The sequence below is a fragment of the Amblyomma maculatum genome, chromosome 1, assembly GCF_055883805.1.
Source record: "Amblyomma maculatum isolate TAMU_Amacu chromosome 1, ASM5588380v1, whole genome shotgun sequence".
NCBI lineage: Eukaryota > Metazoa > Arthropoda > Arachnida > Ixodida > Ixodidae > Amblyomma > Amblyomma maculatum.
In genome coordinates, this window is record NC_139344.1 from 369706478 (window position 1) to 369728766 (window position 22289).

At 48.8% G+C, this 22289-nt stretch overlaps 1 protein-coding gene across 2 annotated transcripts in view; it reads left to right on the forward strand.

The window, feature by feature from the left end:
• gukh (NHS actin remodeling regulator GUK-holder) overlaps positions 1–22289 on the forward strand; it is a 390412-nt gene that overhangs the window by 155978 nt on the left and 212145 nt on the right. The window contains exon 1 of one of the 2 annotated variants that reach the window (XM_084591774.1): positions 4803–5214. The exons of the other annotated variant lie outside the window; for it this stretch is intronic. Within the exon in view, the coding sequence (XP_084447900.1) occupies positions 4938–5214 (277 nt within the window). The 5' untranslated portion in view covers positions 4803–4937. Of the gene's footprint in view, positions 1–4802; positions 5215–22289 lie in introns of those variants that run through there. 2 annotated transcript variants of the gene reach the window in all.

Here is a 22289-nt window from a genome sequence, read left to right on the forward strand (position 1 = left end):
ATGGCGGTTAGCTTTCGAATGGAGAATGTACTGATTTCGACCTTCCACTCCTGCGTCTCTGTAAAAGCGCCGCGACGGGCATTGTGCAAATCACTAAGCCATATTTACTACTTTTGTTGCCGCTCGTGCGTTTCTTTTCTGCCATCTGTGAAACGTACCTGCAAAAACGGAGCCTTTACAAATTGTGCGTTGCGTATTCACAAAAAAATTGTAGAAATTAAAATATTATTAATATCATGGCCTTCCATAAGCTTGTTATTGGGTGTCTAAGTTTCTTCAGCTCTTTTAATTTCCAAACACTTTGTACAGTCAGTGGTGACGGTTTTCTAGAACAGACAAGCGATGCGCACCTTGCTAAGTTAGCCGGCCAGCTACAGCTTATTTTTTCGGTCCGTACTCTGCTGTACTTCCGTACAAACGCATATAGAATCAGTTATGTACCAGCAGCGGCGTTTCCCTTTGTTTGGAGGGCAATGTAATGCTTGAACACTATACAGAGATTGTATGTGTTGTCTCTCGCTGAAGTAAGGAACTGTTTTTTTTTTGTTTTTTTTTTTTTTTTTTTTTTTACTGTGAGGGGAAGGCGGGTGGAGTTTTTATTGCTTCGTGCCGGAACTGCTTTTTCTGACACAAATCGTCATTTATTCCTTCTTATCTGGGAGTATAATGACCTTTACGAGTTTTTTGCAGTGACGTTCTTCGTGGTGGTACTTACTACTCAAGAGGAGTTTCCCCGATGCTGAAAAGCCTCAAGACCTCGTTCCGGCTCGAAAGGCTATCGCTCCCTGCACCTAGATTGAATGAATGAATGAATGAATGAATGAATGAATGAATGAATGAATGAATGAATGAATGAATGAATGAATGAATGAATGAATGAAGTGCGGTCCCATCTGCGGAACCGGTGACAAGTAGCGCACATCGGCATTTTGGAGCATTCGCATGCAAATGCGACGCCTGCGCTTTCTCCGTAGAATGCCCTGGCCGCGTCCCCACATACCAGAGAGGAGGAGTGGCGGTGCGCGCTCAGGTTCGAGGCTATTTTCCTCCTCCCATGAGCAATGGCATCCCAACCTCGTTGCCTATATGCTTGAATGCCGTGCGTGTCTAGTAGTAGCTACTCTGCCTGTAAAATATCACGTTTGGACCTTCGCTGTGCGAGACCCTACTGTGCTTAGGCTCTAGGAAAACAATGTCGCACAGATCACGTTGCAGTTTTTGTCTTTCTTTTCACGCAAATAATCTTTAGAAAAAATGCGCAGTAATAAATCAGATACTATGGCTACAATTTATTTTCAGTAGCAAAATGTCCCTCGTGAAGCCTCTTTGGTAGCCGTAATGAGTTTTCAATGATAGCGCCACAGCCTCACTTGGCACACAGTCTGAAATGGTAATAGGGACTGCGATATCGCAAAAGGAGAAAAAGACGGTTCATCAGCTGCCTTGAATATAGGTGTCTCACTCCCAGCTCCGGTCTTTTACTTTTCTGAACAGGTTCGTGCGGCTGCATCGCCGCCATTCAGAACCCATTTGAAGACGCTAAAACCTGTTGTAATTTCTGACTGTTTATGCGTGAGTATTGCAATTACGTGCAATAAATGCCAGCGTTCGCTGATAAAAAAAAAAATATTGAGGATGGTACGTCTGGCAAACCTCGACAGGTTCGTCCCTTTCCATCTCTCAACTCTCTTCCGCATCACTTTATTCTGCAATTCAGCGAAGGAGCTCCTTAAGTTTTTAAAGGACTCGGGGTTGAGTTCAAGACTAAGTGTACGCTCTCCACCTTCTATCATTATAGATCTATAGGACGAGTGACAGACTCCTTTTCTTGGCGATCTTTCCTTCCCTTTTCTCCGTTTGTTCCCCTCTCCACTTGTAGGGTAGCCTACTGGGCATCGCCTGGTTAGCCTTCCTGCCTTTCTATTATATTTTCTCTCTCTCTCTCTCCCAATAGCCATCATTCTCGTGATACCTATCGAGCAACCCAAGGCACACATGCGAAATGGTAAGGTACGATGGTTACTTTCTAAGACAGAGTTCAATGCACTTTGACCAGTTAATAACTCCGCTACTGGTGACATTGCTGAACTCTCGGACACATTCCATAGCGTCACTTACACTCCCCTTAATTGCCAACTGTAAAACCCGCAGTGTCATCTCCCATAGACCAGCAGCTTAAACTCAGCTGCTTGTAATCGAAACCCATTGATACTACTGTTTTTCAATATTTTCATGCACAGGTCAGCATTGCTGTCAGGCAGCACAAACAGGCTGAAACCATTTAAAGAAGGCCAGACTACTAGGACCCGAAATTACTCTTAGGTGCTTACAACTGCTCAGTGTGTACATTTTTCCAGTAGAAACTAATGCTGTTGTGTCAGCATTCACCCATTTAGCACTCTGCAAGTGGCCGTAAGCTTCGTCAATCGTGTGCTTCTCAACTCCAGAACAGAGTATACATTGGGACATGTTATGTATACTCGCACAGTAATGTACTTCGCATTCCCCATTGAACTCATCTGCCTGTGTATAAAATGTACTAAAAGAAGCTGTCGATTTATACAACCTTTACAAATACTCCCTTGAATGCAAATATGTCAATGCTTTTGTACACGTCACGCCAGCCATGCAAGTGCGAACAAGTATGTTTTCAGCACGAGTCTGCATGCGTGAAGAAAAAACGATCACAACGAATGAGCAAGAATACTTCTTTTCTAGCTTGTGTATTTCGTCAACTTGTGATAGGAAAGAACTCCATAGAATGTTGTTCCACATTGCTCAAGAAGGCAACAACATCAACAACAACACTAAGCTTCCTGCGGCAAGGGTTACGAACATCCACCCACATTCGCATGTATCTATTTCCATTCCAGTTAAGAATCAACCTAGAAGATTCAAATTAAATACCGCAAGGGGCAATTGTGTCATGATTCTTTTCGATAACTGGACTGCTGTTTACTTGCTACTACAATTGGTTTTTGATCACTTAATTGTATTGAGAACCTATTTATTCGTTCCGTGATGATTCTAATGTATGGTCCTGCAGTGTATGTATGTAAATAAAGCAATGATATGAGATAGAAATGTACACAGTCAACTCATGGAAGAATATATAGTTAGCCCTGCTCACAATCTTCTCAAAATTCTATAAATTCTGCATGATGGCTCTGTCTAAGACATTCATGCCACTGCACGAAATTACATCCAAGTCAGTGTAGCCTGTACTCTACAGGTAGCAATCTTTTTTCATCGGTTGCTCGAAGGAGACCACAACCACGTCAGCGAAGTCCGAAAGTGCGAGCAGTAACGCTTGTGCACGAACAAAAATATTTCCCTGTTAGGTATGCCTGCCTTCTTCTTCTGGGCCTTTTGAAACATGGCGCATTGTCGTTGATTACCAAACATGTTTTCACGTAGTGGTGCCAAGTGCGGTAGCCACAAACGAAAACACTAGCGTTGTACTTTAACTCTTTCTCAGGCTGACTTGCGTACGCTAAAGAAATAATAGACTCGGCGGCGGCAATAACAGCAAACGTGCTCTTTGGTCGTCTAACTGAGAACACCCACAGAATTCGGCAGCGCTCAATTTAAAGTTGGCGAAGAACCATCAAGATAACCGGCCGAAAGAACCGAGAAATATCTTAAACGATACGGAAATAGTTGAACAGTTGTGCTTCGCTGCAACTACGCTCGTTGCATCTCGCGCTACGCGAAGAAAGTGATAAGGCCGCGTCTCGCGACAACGAGCATTATCATCTTGCTCATAGCAAGATGATAAGGCCGGGTGCTGGCAGCTGTTGAAAACAACAAATAAAGATTTAAATGGTTCACGGCGATATGAAGAATTCCCCCACAGGGGGACCGGGCTAGAAATGGGGAGCAGGGCTAGAAATGGGAAGCAGAAAAGCAACGCATACTGGACAGCTTTTTTAGAAGTGCTTATTATCTGCATTTCAGATATTCTTGGAGCGCGAAATTTACCATTCGCGGTAACTTGAGGTCTCTCTAACAAAGTTGCGCTGCCAGTCTGCCGTATCCCAATCCTGAGTTTCTATATTCACATGTCTAGTTTGGCACTTTCTCCCACCTGCGCATTCTGCGGTGTGCAGGAATCATTTCTCCATGTCGAGAAGGCGGTTGTTGGAAACGCCAATGCAACAGCCTGGCCTGGGTTTATGTAGCTCGATCTTATTATCATTTGGCGCTATCAACCTTGGCCACAGTCACAAGGTCCGTGTTCAACGCTATGCAACTTTTTTTGCTTGAATCAAATCGTTTGCCTTGTTAAATTTTTCTTATAGGTATTACTTGTCTACAAATCCCAGTTTGAACATCCCGTGTGCGTTCTGACGTTTTTCCTTTTCTTAATTCATTTACTTCATCTTTTAGTCTCTTTTCTTCTTCCCGTCCAATCATTTTATTTTTGGTATATCCGCTGCTCCGCCGTTTCCTCCGTCTCTGCTCTTTGCTAGAGGCCAGCCGAAGCGCATGTGTCGTGTACATTACCTGGAATTCAACGCAGACATGTATGGCGTTGTAGAAGCCAGCCATGGCCGGTCTAGACCATCCGCTCTCTTCCGGACCAACTACTGTTAGTCCAAATTCTAGAACAATGTAGTTCAACTAGTCTAACGACCCAACCCACCGTAAAGCCGTGAAGGAACGCGCGCCAAAAGTGGGATGGTTTAAGCGAGCTGTCCACAGATGGCGCTACGTGTCTCGCGCAGGGCGCGATTTCGGGCGCTACTCGTCAGACAGGTAGAGGGTGAGAGCGCTGCACCTTCGCAAAGCGGAGCTCCGACAGTAGTTTGTGCGGGCTCGCGGAATGCGCCGGGTCCGCCTAGCGGTGCGGTGATGTTACGAGGGCGCGATTTGAATCGCGCGTTGTTCCGTGTGGCATGTGACAATGGATACAGCGACTTCGGCGGTGCGGTGAGATGCCCTTCGTGAAGTGGACCGTCGAGCCGGTGTTCCTGAGCCGGCAGCCGATACCCCCGGATAAAAATGTCACCGACGAATTGGAGGCGTGCGCGAACTCGACTTTGGTCGGGGCGCTGCGGCAACTGGCCTGCTTGGTGGCCGTTGCCGACAACATCTTCGAAGGGATAGTCGCCGAGTGCAAAGTCATCTACGAACGGAGTGTGCAACTGAAGGATAAGCTCGATCGCTGCGAGAAGAGCGTGTCTCAGCTCAACGCCAAGGCTGTCCCCATACGTGAGTGCTGTTGTGGTTCGCTTCATCGCGCCCTTTTGAGACGGCGCCAAATCGTGCGGATGCAGCCTTCGCGGTTCTGTAACAAGTACCGTCGCGAGTCGGCGGCGTTTACGTGATGTGTATGTTTGCTTCCGCTAATCGCTTGTGGTAGTCTAGGCGACTGACAGCAGACTTTCACGAGGCGGTTTAGACTCCTGCACCTCATCTGGTCATTGCTGAAGGGAGCGAAAGTGAGTTTGAGGCTGAAAGTATGGCATGTGCTACATGTTAGTTTGTGTCCTCGTGGTAATCGTGCTTGGAAAGCAACGTATTGCTCGAAGGCGCGCGCGCTGTCATTTCAATGTTTTTCCGAGTGCTGTAGTTATACACATTTTCGTCCGGCAAGCATCGCTGTTTCACCAACGCTCTTTAAACGATTGGCGCGCACCTTGCACGTGGTTGGCGCAGCGTCGGCCACGGCCGTTGAGTGTTCGCTCGACGCTAACCGCGGCCGCCCAGGTGGCTTGGCGCCGTGCGTTGCTCCCAAACTTCGGCGAAAGTTGCCGTTGGACTGCTGGGAACTCGAGCCGCGCGCGCTACATTCAAACGCCACGGACGATAGTGCGAGTCTCGAGCGAAACCCGACGCCTCTGTTCCGGGGTGCTTTTTTTTTTTTTTTCTCCCGTTGGTGCACGTTGCGAGGCTGCCGCAAGCTACGTAGCTTGTAGTACGCTTTGTAATCTGGAACAAGGCTGTATACTACACTTGTCATCTGCTTCGACTCTGTTTCGTTTTTTTTTTTTTTTTTTTTTTTTTTTTTTTTTTTTTCTTCTTGTGTCTTTCGCACGCGTTTCTATCTGTGCTGCAGCTATCGCGCGCACATCTGGCCGAGCGAGAGAGACGGGACACGTTCCGTTTATAAAAATGAAGTGCTAGCTTGGGCGGGTCGCCTTGCTTCTGCGTCAAGGCGCACTTGGATCGTGGATGTCGGGGGCGTTTGCCGACAACTGTGGGCTGAGTGTGATGGAGTGAGACGCTTTACTATGAAGTGAGGAACTGCCGGGCTGCGTGCAGAAAAAGCGTGTGCTGTTTGACCGCCCCGCCTTTTCGCTTCTGGGAAGCCGTTTTTGCGTGGCATGCCGTTTGATCAAACGAGGCTTTGGAGTGCTTGGGTCAGGCCATCTCGAGAGTACCCTCGCAATGGGTTGATGAACTCACAGGTAGTCTCTGGCGAGCAGTATTTATCGACTTCTTTTGTTCTCTCGTTTCACGATAGCCATTGAAATGCGGTCCGGTCGGAAGAAGAGGAGTCGAAACAATAAGTGCCCCATTCTAGGCCGTCTTTACTGCACGCTCGTGGTCTATTGCCTTCTAGACTGCTGCGGCCATTGAGGACCTGCGGTAACCGTGCTTTCGGATTCGTTTCCTGCAGTTTGCGTACCCGTTTTTGAGTAATTTATTGCGCAGTGCGTAGAGATAACGAAACGTGGTGAGCGTCTAGCTGATATGTTCAGGTTTGTAGCTAAAACCGTGCGCAGTGTATATATTAAGGCAGTTTTCAATAGGACCGTACTTCTGCTCTAGCGAATTCGAGGTTTATTTTACAAGAAAGCTAAATTACTCTCAACAGACTGCACTCAACTCTCACATCACTGGCCTGTTAGTTAGACCCGCTCCTTTTGGCCAATGTCTCCACTATCACTGGTCAGGATCGACTGTAGGAACGGGTTAACTGCTCAGTTTTCGACAAGTTTTGTGATTTCATCGTTGCGTAGTTCGGCCCCAATATACGCTAAACATGGGATCCATTCTCAATGAAGCCTTGCTTTTAGCATATTTTCTTTCCTCGACGAGTGTGCAGCGGGCCAAAATTATCGGTTTAGGCTGCTTGTTCTACGGCATTTTCGCTCCGTCACTGGCAGCGCGCGAGGCGGGTACACTTCGAGGCGAAAGTTTGTACATTTTTTTTTTTTTTTTTTCGGTTCCTGGTACGGTGGCGCGCATTTCCGATCGAAGACTGCTGGGCGATCTTTGCGAAGGCGACGCTGGTCGGTTGGATCCGGACTGCCAGCCATGACGGCGGCAGCCGCGTCCGACTTCGCAGAACGCTACAGCGTATGTATGCAGGCGAAGTCCTTGACCGTTTTTCCTCGCCTCGCGGCTTCTGTCCCAGCGATTGCGTTAGCACTGAGCTGTTGTGCGTGCACGTCTGGCGGTGGCGTTAATGAGCGCTGTGGGGCTGACAACGAGTGTCAGCTCCTGCTATGTGGTTTCTGATTTGTGAAACGGGACTGCCGACACGTTCGGCGTGGCTGGAGAAGGCGAGAATTTCCCCGTCTTCAGCGCGCTCAAAATGTTTACATGCTCGCAGCGGGAATCCCGTTGACAGGGAGGAGATGCACTTATGTTTTGGTTAGATTCTCAGAAAGGGACTGCGCATTTCTGGACCGCTCGGAGTGTTCAGCCAGAAATGAAATTTGGTCCCTAGCACCCGGGAAAACATTTCATGTCTATTGAACCGTGTATGGCGCCGCTCCATTGTTCAGTTCAGTCACTGTAATGATTTATTAATTAACCATGTGCGCACAGTAGGTTTTACAGGTTTCAGGTGTGGTTCTAGTGCCGAACAGAACTCAATTACTTCTAGAATTTTATGAAGTATGGTGATCCAGGGTATTGCGGAATCTCAGGTCGAGTTGAGTGACGTCTGTGAATTGGTAATTCGGGGTGTTTGTTTCCGCTTCTCTTCTACTAGCAGCGCACTTTTGCTTTGTTTCCAAGTTTTAATTGCGGGCCCCAGCGACATTAACTGAGTAAATGGGAGGTGCACATTCGACCCTTTCTGTATTTGGCCTTACCCGTCATGCATCCAAGCTTGCCAAGCTCGTGAGAGATGCATACCTTTTCAACAACAGCAGAGTCTGCCGCTCGCATGTTGTGACATTTTCCTCATTCTAGGGGATTATGGCGCACACGCACGCAAAAATAGAAAGTGCGATATGGGTGAATAGGGTACGTCCGCTGATATGATGCGTTTCAAATGCGGTCGCATTTCACATTGTGCAACATTGCGAGCGAAGTTGCCGCGGAAGGGGACACATCTCGGAAAGGTTGCCATAGTTGGCTGCACGATAGTCCGCGCTCTGTATGTCGCAGGTCGGCCCAGAACTGTAACAACGGTCATTGTTCAACGAAGGAGCCGACAGCTGCGTGTTGAAAAGATCGAGATTTATTGAATTGTTTTTTATTTATTTTTTTTTTGGGGGGGGGGGGGGTGCTGCCAAATTCCGAGTGTGAAGTTTAAGAGCTTTGTTGATAATTTTTTTTTTATTTTAAGCGCAACCTGTATTCAGTGCATTTCCTATAACTTCCGTTCTTTTATCAACTAAAATTGGTGTCATTCATCTATAACCACGATATGGTAGTCGCAGTAAACGCAAGACATATTAAATGATACCTTCCGACATACATCCGCAGCACACCGCCAATGATGCTTGCGAAGCCTCACTGTGGTCTCTCTTGTCATGCCATATGAATTCCGATAGTGAGAACCTGTATCTGTTACGTGTGTGATTACGTATAAGGGCCCTAGAATTGAAAAGAAGCTGCAGCTGTTTTCCATCATGTTCATCAGCCTATCACTGGAGTGCACGGGTCTGGTTTCACTTGTCTGGCGGCAACTCGAACTTGTGTGTAACCAGCCGTTGTTCCAGAAGTGCCGACCGCACGTCACCCGTTCGTCTGACAAATAGGACTAGCTTTCCGAAACGCGTTTACGCGACGGAAGGGAGGGGTCTTTGGAGGGCGTCAACGCCTGTAGGCGGGAACTATTTATGTACTGCTCAGTTACCCCTTCTGCACCTGCTCTGCCTGCGCCTCGACCGCAGCTGGTGAAAGTAAAGTAAGCAGGGCGTACCCTTGCGAGTGTGTGTAGGCGTGGATTTGGTTTCCATGGCGCCTGAACACTTACCTACTAGGAGTGCAGCGTCTGCCGCACTGGTGTCGTGGGAAATTGCGCTTGGACACGGTGGAACAATTGACAGCGCATTTCTTATCGTCTCGCTTCGCATTGGTCTGTAGTGGGACCCGCCCCGGTACCTCAGAGACTTTGACATTTATGTAAGGTCGGTGGATCGATTCCCACTGGTGGCAGTGGCATTTGTCTGATGCGAAAGGCGCAGCCCTTGTGCCGTGCGATTCCAGTGCACGTTCAAGATTCCCTGCCAGAATTAATTATGGCCGGGAATAAGCTAATCCGGAGACCTCCACTGTGGCTGAGTACGACACGTAAGCTTTTTTTCATTTGGAGAGGGGTCATCGCTCTAACAGTGGCACCCGGCCTTTCGCGAGGTTTTAGGGATTTTATTATTATTATTATTATTATTATTTTTTTCGCTGTTGTCTGCCATCTGAGTTTCTTCCCGAATTTCGAGAACCAATTTTCGGCAGTCGCTTCGGTCGTCCCGAGGCGCAGCTGGATGGGTTGCTGGCGGGAACGATGCGCTGGCGTCAGCGTCGAGCAGCCACAGGTGTGGCCGAGGGGGAGGACGGTGGGGCGCTGATGTTCCCCGGCGCGCGGATGCTGTCATGCGTGAAGTCGTCCGGGCGCAGCTGTCAGTGGCTTCCCCCTCCCTTACCATCGTCTCTCTTACCGCCCTGACGACACCGCAAGTTCAATCTGTTTTAGTTGTGACGAGTCGGGGCGTACGTTTAGTAATGTAGTGAGGTTACTAACGTCGTGTGATGTGTCTGGAGGGCCACACTGCAGTTTAGCTCGTTTCCCTCGGCCTCCATTTTTGGCCGAATAGTATTTTCTGCCCCTACTTTTTCTTTTTCTGGTCCGCCTTTCCAATTTTTGCCCTTTCCTGTGGTTTTGGGGCTTGCCGATTCAATGCAAAGCGTTTTTTGATATCGGGGCGCCTATGGGAGCAACGAGCGCTCCGCGGGAGTCTGTTTAGTTAAATGAGTGCAAGGTTTGTGCGTTTTGTCATGGTCAGGTTGCAGCCGTTTCATCCCTCCCCTCTTGCCGTGGTTGCGGATCGGTGTGCATTTGTATGGGAAAGCCTGAAACGAGCGCTTGTCATGTGCGCAGTGGTTGCAGCTTAGCGCTTATGGCGGTGTGGTGTTAATCCTTTACAAACCTCGCCCCTTTGCACGGAGACAACGAAGGTAGAATCCTTTCAGCGACGATGTCTGCGTCGCGTTGGTCTGTGCGGGCGAGGATGACGCCAGCATTGCGGAAAACGAAAGGTGTGTTGGGCAGTTGCGTTAGATTAGGAAGTCAAGTTGAGGCTGCCGGAGCGAGCGGAATGGAGGGGATTGTGTGTACATTAGCAGGGATAAGAGAGACAGGCTGGTCTGTTAGGCTTAAATGCGTGGATTTTCGGTGGTGACGACTGTACGGCTATTGGTGATCGTCGTAACTGGTCAGTGACCACTCCCGGCGGAATGGGCGGCGCGGTGTGACGGCTCGTTCGGTGCTGATTTTGCGCGTGCAGCCGTCCGCGCGCATTCAGCTGACACAGCGCAGGCATTATTCAGGTTGCAGTGCCGAACAAGGACGCGTTCATTGGTCGCTTGCATTCTGCACGAAATGAAAGCCAGAAACAAATACGGACACTCCCCGTGGCTCAACCGCGTGACTGGTTTCTGATTCGGCTTCCTTCTCTTGGCGTGCCGGAAGAAGGGAATGATGGACTTTCGGCAGAACATCAACAATGATCGCTGCGAACGGAGGGGCGAGGCTTGTTTCGAGGAATGCGTCTTCCCCCGTGGCCGACACCGAAGCCTTGATGTGCAAAGGGAAGGAGGATATAGAAAGCTGAGGGAGAAAGGAGTGTCAGAGAGGATCACACGCCTGAGAAATGGCGAAGCAGGAACACTGAGTGAAAGGGAAAAGAGCAAACTGCCGACGGCTGTTTCTTGTCGGGGCCAGAGGAGGAAGGAAGGACCCTGTGGGAGTCTCCTTTTACTCCAGCGACTACGGTCAAGGGAACGGTCATACTCGTAATAAGCTCCTCGTCGCTGATTCGCTTGTGCGGTTACGCATGGATCCGTCTCATTGGTTTAGCTTTTCTCGTTCAGGCACCCTCTCATTTCTGAGAGGACAGGTTAAACGGGGAAAAAAATGTTTTAGGCTGCAGCCGTAACTTGGTAGTTTAGTTGTTTTTGGCTGATAATACGAAATTACTGTTACCGACGTCCCTGCGGTCAGTCTTCCATGACGTATTATTAATTTCCCTTCCTCATTCGTGCTCTTCGTTTTATTGCAGCTTAATTATCCTCCCCCTTCCGCTACGGCTTTATTTGCGGCGACTCGCTGCGATCTGAGAAAGCAGTGCACTAAGCTTCCAAGTTGAAAGCGACGGCATTCGGAAGAGAGGAGCTACGCAGGAGATAGACAGACACACGCCAACAAAGCAGATCCACCGAACCACCATAATGGCCTAATAAACTGTTTGCTATCAACTGCGTTTCCAGCTAATCGCAGACATGGCGCAGTCGACAGGACTCTAAACAGTTTTCTTTTAATTTAGTTTTCAGCTTTGCTGCTCGCAGTTCCTATGTCAGTTTAATGTTTTTCTGTATGTAACAATATGGCTAAGACATTACTAGAAATTATTTTATTTCTGTCTCTTGAAGGCTCGCTATGCTCCGCATGCAGTTTTGGAAACCCGTGTGCGCGGGTGAAACAGCGGTGCCGAGAATGAAGTGGCGTCACCGTGACGCAACAATCGCTCCAATCAAAACCGGGAACAACGCGGAGGTCGAACAATGAAAGGGCGTGGGTATCTTTGATGGTGACAACGGCGAAGTGCGCCTCATGCAAACTGTCATGGCGACCTCGTCGCAGCGTCAGCGCAATCGTGCTCCTTGCGGGGGTCTGTATACTACCGCAATATCGTAACAGGTATTGCGCCGGAAGTCCAGGAAACGCCCTGAGCCTAGAAGACTGCTGAAGTCCGAGAGCGGTCCGAGTGCGATTAAGGCCAACCAACTTCGTTGTCTACGCCAACTAGCCACTGACTGTCTCCGCTTCGTCGTCGACTATAGTTTGTATCAACACGATATAGACTTCACAATCTGCTTGTGTATAGGAGATGGAGTGGGAGGGAAAGACCATTCAGGATTAAAATTCAAAATGAATTTACAAGGTCCGACTTTGTTGCCTGACGTCTCGAGTCCGCCTGCTCCATCTCCTGTGACGGTCATGAGATCAGCTTCGTCTTTGGCTGGGTGGACGAAATAGCCGCAGGAGAGCAACGTCTTCTGGGAAGTATCTGTAGCGGGCCTGATACTCGGCTTACTATTGGCCGGGTCCTGGCTGCAGGTTGTTGCGAACAGTGAGAAGGGTCATTGAATTCCCATTTCAGAGCGGAGAGCACCACTGGCATCGGACGCGGTGCGCCGCCCTGATATCTCTGCACTGCCCGCCATCGCTCCCCTGCTCCCTGTCCGTCTGGCGTCATTTCGAAGCCGGGTCGTTGTGCTGACTCATTGCTTCTGTACCTTTGAAATACATTTGCGATGTTTTCATCCGGGTAAATCGAAGAAGCCACGCTGCTAAAATGGACAGTTTGGAAGCGGAGCAATATCGTCGGAAATGGCCGAGGGAGCTAAGGGAAAATAATGGGAATGCAGTAAAGAGATCAGCGTCTTCACTTCACTTGGTAACCGTGTCTTTTATCCGCAATTGTCTTATTTTGTCTTATTTTTTTTTTAGCAAGAGAGCGCCGCTTGCTTTGTACCAGGCACTAATGTGATCAATTTATTTTTGTCCTGCGAATGACCTTTCATGTCCGCCTTTTTTTTTTTTTTTTTTTTTGAGCTTCTCAGCTAGATGATTCCTCATACTCCTCTTTATAGTATATGTATTGTCGAAGAAATAACGGTGTTAAGCCTAACACTCGGTGATACCTCTCATTTTCGCTGCCACTTTCCGTTCCCTCTTTTTTGTGACGTCACGCATTGCCGAAGAAGAGATCGCAACAGTTGTGCGACTTTTTCGGCCGTGTACTCCGCTCCTTTTAACGTCAGTCGCCTCTCGTAGACGCTTCTGTCTGGCGTTCAAACGGGATTGTCAATAAGCCCTTTTTTCCTGTCGCATATGGCCGTGGACGGGCTTGACGACTCTGATCCACGTAAGAGGCTGAAGGGGTTCACTGATGCTAAGTTTGCGTCTGTGTGCAAGCGTGTCCTCGACGGGAGCCCACTAATGGCAATAGCCTAATGGGGCTCTACTCTTCTACCGCGGGCGTTTCTCTCGTCCGGAGGAACTGTTGCAGCTTCTGTCGACCGTCCTTGTGGAACGATGACCGGCCATGCATCGGTGCTACTCAAGTGCGCACGAAAGAGGAGGATGTGGAGGGCGCGGGACTGCGCGGGCTATTAATCATTGCCCGACATGTCCTGCCGCCTTTCTCTGTGCTCCCCTGTAGCGCTTACCCTCCTTTTTGTCTGCTGTCTCTGTTTTCCCACTCCCAAGCTTTGTTGGTGTCGTTCGCAATCGTTCGCGTTGCGTCGGTTCTCGTCGTGCGGGAACACTTCGTGGAGAAGAGGAGGGGGCTGTTTTTCTTCGTGCTTTTCAATCGCGCCACTCAACCTTTGTCTTCGGTGCGTCCAGCATCGGGAGGCGGTTTGTGCAACGAACCGTGAGGCTAGCTGATCGGCTTTGGACATTGTCCTGGCTGTCTTAAGACGCCGATGAGGTTTTTCCGCTTGATGTAATTACTGTGACGCTATCGGACGAGAAGTGGACCGGAGAAACGTGCGCGACCTTATTATGGAGTTATATGGTATTACGAGCATAGGAGACAGTGTTGGCAGAAAGCGAACAGATTGGACCGGCATTGACTGATTAAGGAAGCGCGCAAGCTCGAACAAACGCTCAAATTTAAGCGAACATTATATAGAACTATACCCCAGGATGTTAACTCGCCTGGAACAATCGCAATTGTTCCTGTGGCAACAAAAATAATTGGGCAGTATTGTCAGGAGAGCAAGTTTTATCGTTCTCTGGGTAAATGACGAGACCAATGTCCAGTCAAAGTCAGAATTTTGCGTCACTCTATCAGGATTAAGGAGACCTATTGAGGTCTTTATTGCAACTTTGTCAGAGGACAAGGAGTGGTCTAACACAGTGGCCAGCAGGGCTGGTCTCTTTGCCTCTGTCCGGTTTCGAAGCTCGAAATCCACTGACGGCAAGCTTTTCTTGAGCGGTTCCTCGAAGGAGGCTTGACGGCCTAATCTTGGAAAAGTTGTAATTTTGCTGCAGAATGCAGCCGTGCAAGTCCTGGGTTGATCGTCCTTCAATGTGAGTGCAGGAAGCGAGTAAAAGGTGCAAGGGAGCTTGGCCTTACAACGTTCCTTGACTATTCGACTTCGGTTTTAAAGCAGCCTTCGCCTGCTTCGCCCAAACAGCAGGTTTACTTCATTGAAACTCTACCTTGTTGCCGCATTTGCACTTTTTTGACCGTGGAATTCAGGAAATGCATTGCGAGTCACATGGGCTGTGCCCCAGAAGGAAACCTCTTGAGCCCTAAACTTTTCACAAAGACTGTACTTATAAATACGTCTTAGCTTCATTCCAATCCTTCCGCTTTACGTCGCCTCTGGTATAAGCACGCGGGCTTTATAAAAATCCGACCTCTAGCTGGCTGTGTTTTCCGCCTTGAAAACTTCTATGATCATCATGTAAGAGGTCATAATAGTTACAAATCGTTGTAGCTCATGCTTCGATCTGTCCATCCTAATCAGCTTTTGTGCAGGCTTGAAGAGCAAATGATTATCTTGCGTCGCGCGATTTGTAAACTTTTTGGAGCTGGAGTTTGCGTGGCTTCCAAGTTTGGTGCCGCGTTCATTTAAATGGCCTGGAGGTACTGGGGGCACCGACAAAGCTTGCCACTCATCCGCTAGAGATTGACGCCTTCCTACACGTGTCAATGCTGAGCAGAACGACGCCGGCGTCTCAAATAGGCATTGCATAATTAATACTTTCTGTATTGTGAACAGCATTTGCTTCCAAGGTTCAGTAAGGTTATCGCTGGGGGGTTTAAACTTCGAGCTTAGTGTACTACAGCGGGGCTCGCGTGCGCCATACTACGATTGACTTGAGGAGGAAAATGCAATTTTTCCTCCTATCTTGCAGACGAAAGCCGCTCCGCTGGAAATTAATTAGTAGAAATGGAATAATCTCGTCATTTTTTTTTTTTTTTTGACTTGTTCGTATTCCTATATCATTTTCGGCCAGCCGAAGCGATCGGATGGGCATTTGTTTTTTTTTTTTTTTTGTTTGTTTTTTACTCTGTCTTTTCTTTTGTTTCTGCCCTCTCAACGTCGATAACGTACACTTTTCAACTTCACTGCGGAATTGTTCTTGTTTTTTTTGAGCGTCTTTGGCATATATCCGAAAAATATTCTTTCGAATTTCTCCGTTGATTCTATTTTTTTTCGCTACTCTCCTATCGAGTGAGGCCGGAGTGACCAAATTAATTTATACTTTGTAATTTATAATAAATTACTTTGCTAGCTCGTTCGGTGAGAAAGGCGGAAGCGCGTCGTTGCTAGTCCACTTCCCCATAAAGCATCCCCCCTCCCCCGTCCCCGTGTATTTATTTATCCCTTGCCTGTCCTCTTGTTCTCTTGTTGGATGAGCTATATTTGGTGGTGGCGAGCACTTCGTTCTTTCTTCATTTACTTTTTCTTTCTTTCTATTTATTTAAGTCTTCTCCGCGCGGTTCCTTCGCCTCCGGCTGCAAACAAACGCGCTTCTTTCATCTTCCTCGCGCCGTGCAGAATGCGTGCCCTGCCGCCTCGGCGAGCACGTGATTTGTTTGGTTCCGCTTCGGATGGGGGTAGATGGTAGTACTACGGGGGGGATAAGCACCGGCTTGTAAGAAGGGGAGTAGGAGGGGGAGGTGTGTGGGACACAGTGAGAGGATGCTATTGGATTCGCCTCTTGTTCTTTCGAATCGAGATAATACGACGGTGTCTTTTCTTTTGTCGGGAAGAATCCATTCGAATCGGCGTTCACGTTGTCCCTTTCCGCTTTACCGCTTACTTCTCCTTCTGCTCTGTTCGACGCTGTGCCTTGGGGCACAGGAGAAGTGAACAAGTGACCAACAGGTTTGCTATCCACGTTCGCATAACCGGCTGCGCAGCGCGCTCATTGCGGTGTTTCCTCTGCTTCTTCTCACTGCGCTGTATCTGTGTCGTTGTTGTCCTTCCCCTCTGTCTAAGTAATGCGCGAATGATTCCAAGATGCGTTGATGCTTCTGCGCATGCGTATTTGACAGTTCCTGCGAGGTCACCAGTGCGTCTCGTGAGGGCTGGAGAAAAGGGGCGCAGCTCACTTCTGCGTACGTACCGACCGCTTTGGCATACCCTCTTGCTTCTATGTGCAGTATTGTTTTATAAAAGGTACAGATGCAACGCTTGAAATGCGGTTTTGCCATTCCCGACCTCTCATTATGAGCGTCAGTCATCTCCGCTGGACAGACAGTTTATTCGAGCGCGGTTCTCGGCTGATTCGTTCCTCTTTTATCTGCGCTTTGATCTCTCAAGAGTTTTAAGCGATAGAGAGGCTCGCAGGACATTAGTAAGTGGAGGATTGTGAGCCTTCAGTCGCGGATGAGCCCTCGTAGACCGATCGGTGCAGTTTTTCCATGCCGGCGTTCATTGCATGTAAGCACGTACAAGGAGGAGCCCTCCCATCGGATGTACCATGGGAATCGTGCGTGCTGTCTGGTGGCCAAAGGAAATTCGCGACTTATTTCAAGGTAATCTTCGGGCAAAGTAATCTTTCAAGTTAATCTTAGCGGCTGGGCCGCCTTTCGGGTCACTTTGTTGTGTATTATTCTGGCATTAGGCGGGCTGGCGTATCTTGGATGGTGATATGGAAAAAAAAAAAAAATCCAATAGAGAAACTTGCGTGTGGTTATCTTAGTGTGATGTGAGGTTCAATGACAGCTGCTGATGTATGTTCATCTTTATAGCATATTGTGCGGAAGGAATTTGAGGGCAATATGCGTATGTGCCGTTATCATCATCATCATCATCATCATCAGCCTGGCTATACCTACTGCAAAAGCGGCTAGTTGGCTTTCCACATCATTATTCTACCGTGCTGAATTTAGTAAAAAACTGACACCTGAGCACATGGCACAGGTAACGAGCGCGAACATTCAGCTGTTTATTCTTCTTCTTCAATGGACACACCGAAGAACAAATGCACAAAAGATAAGGAACCTTTGGGGGGGGGGGGGGAGGGGGGGATATCAAGGGTAACTAAAAGTAACGTTAGAGGCTTTCGACCTGTGACATGTATATATTCAGGCTTGTGATCGACCGTAGTCGCCTTTACAGCGCACTTCTGTGCTGTTTTTCACAATTCCTCTGTGAGCAGACAGTCTGCCGTTGAAGAGCAACGTTTATTGCCGATAGCAAGAGGGAGTTTAAAGCATCAGGCGGGTGAAGTCACAGGGCACGATGCTCGCTAGCTCGCGGAATGGTATCAATGTGACTCAGCTTCATTACACGCTCAAGGGGCAGCGGTCTTCGGGGGAGCCGAAAACTTCGGCCCATGTCGCGGGGTTGCGGTGGTTCACGTGTTTCCCGGACGCGGACAGCGCGAGGAACAGTCGAAAGGGGGAAAATGGGAGTAATTTTCACTTGGGTCATTCGTCAGATCGTCAGTTTGCGCTCTATACAGCCTCTGAAAGAATCTCATTAGCTTCGGGCTCGTCTTTTCGTGTTTTACTCTACTTAATGCTCTTGGCGCGCGTGCACAGGTGCCTGCCTGCCTGCGCGGCTTGCGAGCTTTTGCTATATGGCCTGGCGTCCGATGATTAGATTTCCGGGCTTAGAGAGTGGTCCGTTCCTTTAATTATTTAATTTTCATTTCTCCATTATGCACACTGTGGTCCCGAAAACGCTATAACAGGAAGTTGTAAGGAGCACATGCACCTTACGTGCACCTCGTAGACCCCAGCTTCCCCACTTCATTTTCTTTTTTTTTTATCCCGCGGTACTTTCGGTATCCCCTTACTAAAGACAAACTTCACGAAGTTCCTGCCCTGAGATGAGTTACCTTAACTCTAGCTTTGTCGGGCTTATTTTAAATGTTTCTTTGCCCCGAATGTAAGTGCATGCTAGCTCTTAATTTTAGCCTTCTTAACATCGCAAGGCGTGAGTCGGTGCTGGTGGAGAGGGGAGGGGTTGCTGTGGTGCGGTTAACAGCGGTTAACAAGAGTTCCGATGTTTAGGTATTAATTGAACTCGACAGTGTCGTTATTTATCTTCCTTACTAAAGAAGGGGACCCATATGGGACCCACCACAACTTTTCTATCAAACTATCTAAAATAATGCGACTCGCTGCTTCTGCATAGAATGCATTATAAGTGTCGCTTGAGGCTGAGGCTTTTCACTGAAAATTCCCATTGGAGACCGCTTGTCGATGTTCGTATATCTTGATGTAATTCCCTGTACAAAGCCGCTGCCTTGCTTTGACCATGATATACGACGCGTAAACAGATCCGCCGACTCCTGTCCTCATTGGCTTTACGATGGAGTTGGCGCGCGTGTAGTAGTAAATGCTTATTCGGGGCGGCAGCTTGTGTATACGTAGACCCGTATAGTATGTGCGACTGTGCGCCGTGCATAAAACGCGCGTCGTCTACTACGATGGTCGGTCGAAGGAGGGATACCCGGTTTATCTAACCAGGCCGTCTTGGATGTGGAGGTCGCGAACTTTAACGCGGGGAGTTTATGGCTCACCCTTAGCGTCCATCTCTGCGCGCGTGTGTAGGCTTGCGCTACGCATCTGCACGCGAGATTACGCGGGCACGTCGCGGCTGTCCGATGTGGCCTGTTGACCTTTGCTGCGCGCTTGCTTTCGCTGTCACCCTTTCGCGTCGTAAACGACCACTCAAGTGCGTCACGGTTATAAAGTGCTTCCGTGTGCTATATACGTTGTTGGCACCGTCCTGATTCTCGCCAGAGGCCGCTCGAGGGCCAGCGGCACTCAGTAGGATTTAGTATTTTTCGTCGATACGCTAGCAATTGTGGCCGAGAGCGTCGTGTGTGCGCAGGCTTATTCTTCGCGCACATAGGGCTGTAGTTGGAGAGAGCTCTGCGTGCGGACCACCCGGAAGCCGTGCTGAAACAGGCTAGCGCTGGTTCCACTAATTACCACAAATAGTTCGTGTTATCGTAATAGGCCACCTAATGCGTACGGTATGTTTGCTCCGCTGCTGTGCCGCCGCTCCTCGCTGTTTCGTGGCCCTTTCTTTTTTTTTTTTTCTGACTGTTTGGGAAGGTTGTAACACAGCATATGTTAAACAAGGAGTAGATATTTTTTTCTTTTTTTTTTTTTAGCTCTGTTCGTTCTTACTGCCCGCATGGATGATCATATGCTCAACGCTTAGCCACTCGCCGGTAGGCTAGCTCTATTTATAGCAGCAAAAGTTGGCATACTCAATATGCTGAAATATGACGGGTCCTTGTGCTTTCCGGTACGCTTTCTTCTCTTTCGCATGAAAGATTTACATGCCTCTAGCATCAGGCATTTTCCTGGAATCTAAATTTAAGGCACGTATCGACAATGGCGGAGGTCACGAAATCAAGCCCTCATCGCCCTTTCCCCCAATTCTCTCTGCCATGTACCCTTTGCTCTCACAGCGCGGCGATTTGCCTCCTTTGGACCTTTCGACGCCAGCAGCGACTCTCAAACATGCATGCAGCTCCTGAACAATGCTTTCTCTTCCTGACGCAAATTCGCTTTCTAGGCACTATATTCCGATCGAGCTGGCCGACGCTTTGCTGCCGCCATTTTAAGCGCCGCCGACTCTAGAGAGGAAAAAAAAAAAAAAAAGAAAAAGATAGCGCGGATATGACGCTTTATGCCATGTGACTTCCTCTACACTCGCTTAGGCGAGGGAGCAGCCGTGAGTGCACTCGGCTGCTAGCAGCGGAGGGAAAGCCCTCCTCCTCTACCATTGGAAGCCAGTGGTTCTACTCCTGCTCTCCCACTGGAGGGCGCCCGCTTGTCTGAGAGTGCTCTCGAGTGCACCTGCCCCCCCCCCCCCCCCCCCCCCACTCGAATTCGCCATTAGTTTCAGTAAGAGCGCGAGATTGGGGTATGAAAACTGTAGAGGGCAAGGCCGCGCGCAGCTAGACGCATTCCAACAATTCGATTTCGAACGGTGGAAGGAGAGTGCAAGCGGTGCCTCGTTCGAGGGCATCGAGCACGCAAGCTTCGGCGCTTAGTTCAACACTCGCCTCATCTGTTCTCATTCAGCTCTGAATGTCTGCATGCATTCTCGTGACGTGCACCCGCCTGTCTGCGCGGAAAACTAGTTTCGCAGGAAAAGCGTCCTTCCCCCTCATCCTCTTTCTCTTCCCGCCTTCCCCATTGCTTGCCTGTTTTTGTTCTGCGTGCGAACGGCGCCTGCAGTTTATAGCTACATGGTCATCTTGCCGAACATTGTATTCTGGGCAAAAACATGACGCGTGCTGTTAAACCTGCGAAGCTTTCCCGCTTCTTTGTTTCTTCCCCTGTACTACATTTCCTTTTTCTTTAATTTAGGTATCGGCTGCAACCCGGCTACGCGTTCGCTAGCAGCGCAGCCTCTTTTGCGCCTTTTCCTGCTCCTGTAACAGAAGGCGTGTTTTACTACTGGTGCCGGTTGTATATTTTCTGCGCCCGCCCCGCATAGTGCGGCGTTTGAGCATTTGGCTGCTCGCTCTCTGAGCAGGCCGTATCATATCGGCCAGAAAGAATGGGTTTGGTGCGGAACGAAACGGAGGATCCGGGTTTTGCCCGTTCGTCGTATTTCTGCTTACGGAGCACGACGGCACCAGAAACCAGCGCCGCCGCTTGCGTGTTCCGCCTTCCGCCGAACCTTTGTGTTTTCTTTTTTTTTCGCACTCTTGTTATTGCACGCGTCTTAGAAAAAGCACATTAAAGGTATTCCCGCTCTCCATGTCACATCTGCTATACTCTAACCCCTTGGCTAAATTTGGGCGGGGGCCGTCATGCCCTATCGCTTGTTCTAAAAAAAAAAAAGAAAAAAGTTGAAACGCAAGAGAGGCGTAAGAAAGCGCTCACCGCCATTGTGCCCCCCCCCCCCCCCCTCTCGTATTCTGCATAACTGTGTATGTTTAAAATGTATTGTCCTTTTCTGGTGCACAAAGTATGAGGATATTTTTTTTTATTTTTAATATTGAACGTTTCTATCACTCCGCCCCCTCCCCCCCCCCCTTTTTTTTTTTTTCTCCACTTTTCACTGATACTTGCGCCCTGCCCTCTGTTTTAGGCACACTGAATTCCGCAGCAGGCTGTAGGTTGACGACTTCTTTGGTCTTCCCGTTCATTAAACTTCGCAAAGTTCGCCCCTCCACCGAAACACGCAAATACATTTCCGGTTAATGCTCTGCTGTAAGTCTCGGTGTTGTTTTTATTTCGTATCGTAGGGTATGAGCGTTGAGGCTGGCTGTTCACATCAACAGTGTGTAAGCACGGTTGACTGCGAACCAGGAAAGCAGAACAATTCACCATCAAGACGCCAGGCCGGTAAATGCATTCTTCTTTTTTGCATCGCAGCTCCCGCACGCGGAACCGTTCCCAAGTCGTCTTAATGATCGCCTGTCGAAATCCAGACGATGAAGGAAGGATCTGCTCTCTGTCAGCTACACTACCCCCTCCCGTTTCAGCCTCGGTCCCGCCTCTCCTCGGACGTATTATGTGGTCTCAACGGCAGTAATCAAGTCTCCGTAATCATTTCACGGAAACGTTCATTTGTCAATCACGCAAGCTTTTGAAGGCTCTGAGCGTGCGAGCGTGGGAAGCAGTCGTCAAGCTTTGTTTTTTGTTCATTTCACTTCGTCTGAGCTCGGAAACACGAGCGCACTGATTGATTTTCGTCAGCATCGGTCGAGTCAGTGAATGAGGCATTTAGTTCGTTGTTGTTTTGAACCTTGCGCATTAACCGTGCTGTGCGGTAATTACTTTGCTCACTTATTTCCGTCACAGAAATCTACACTAGATACACTTGAATAGATTTCGCGTCCCGCGCTCTTTATGCAGTGGCAGCATGAA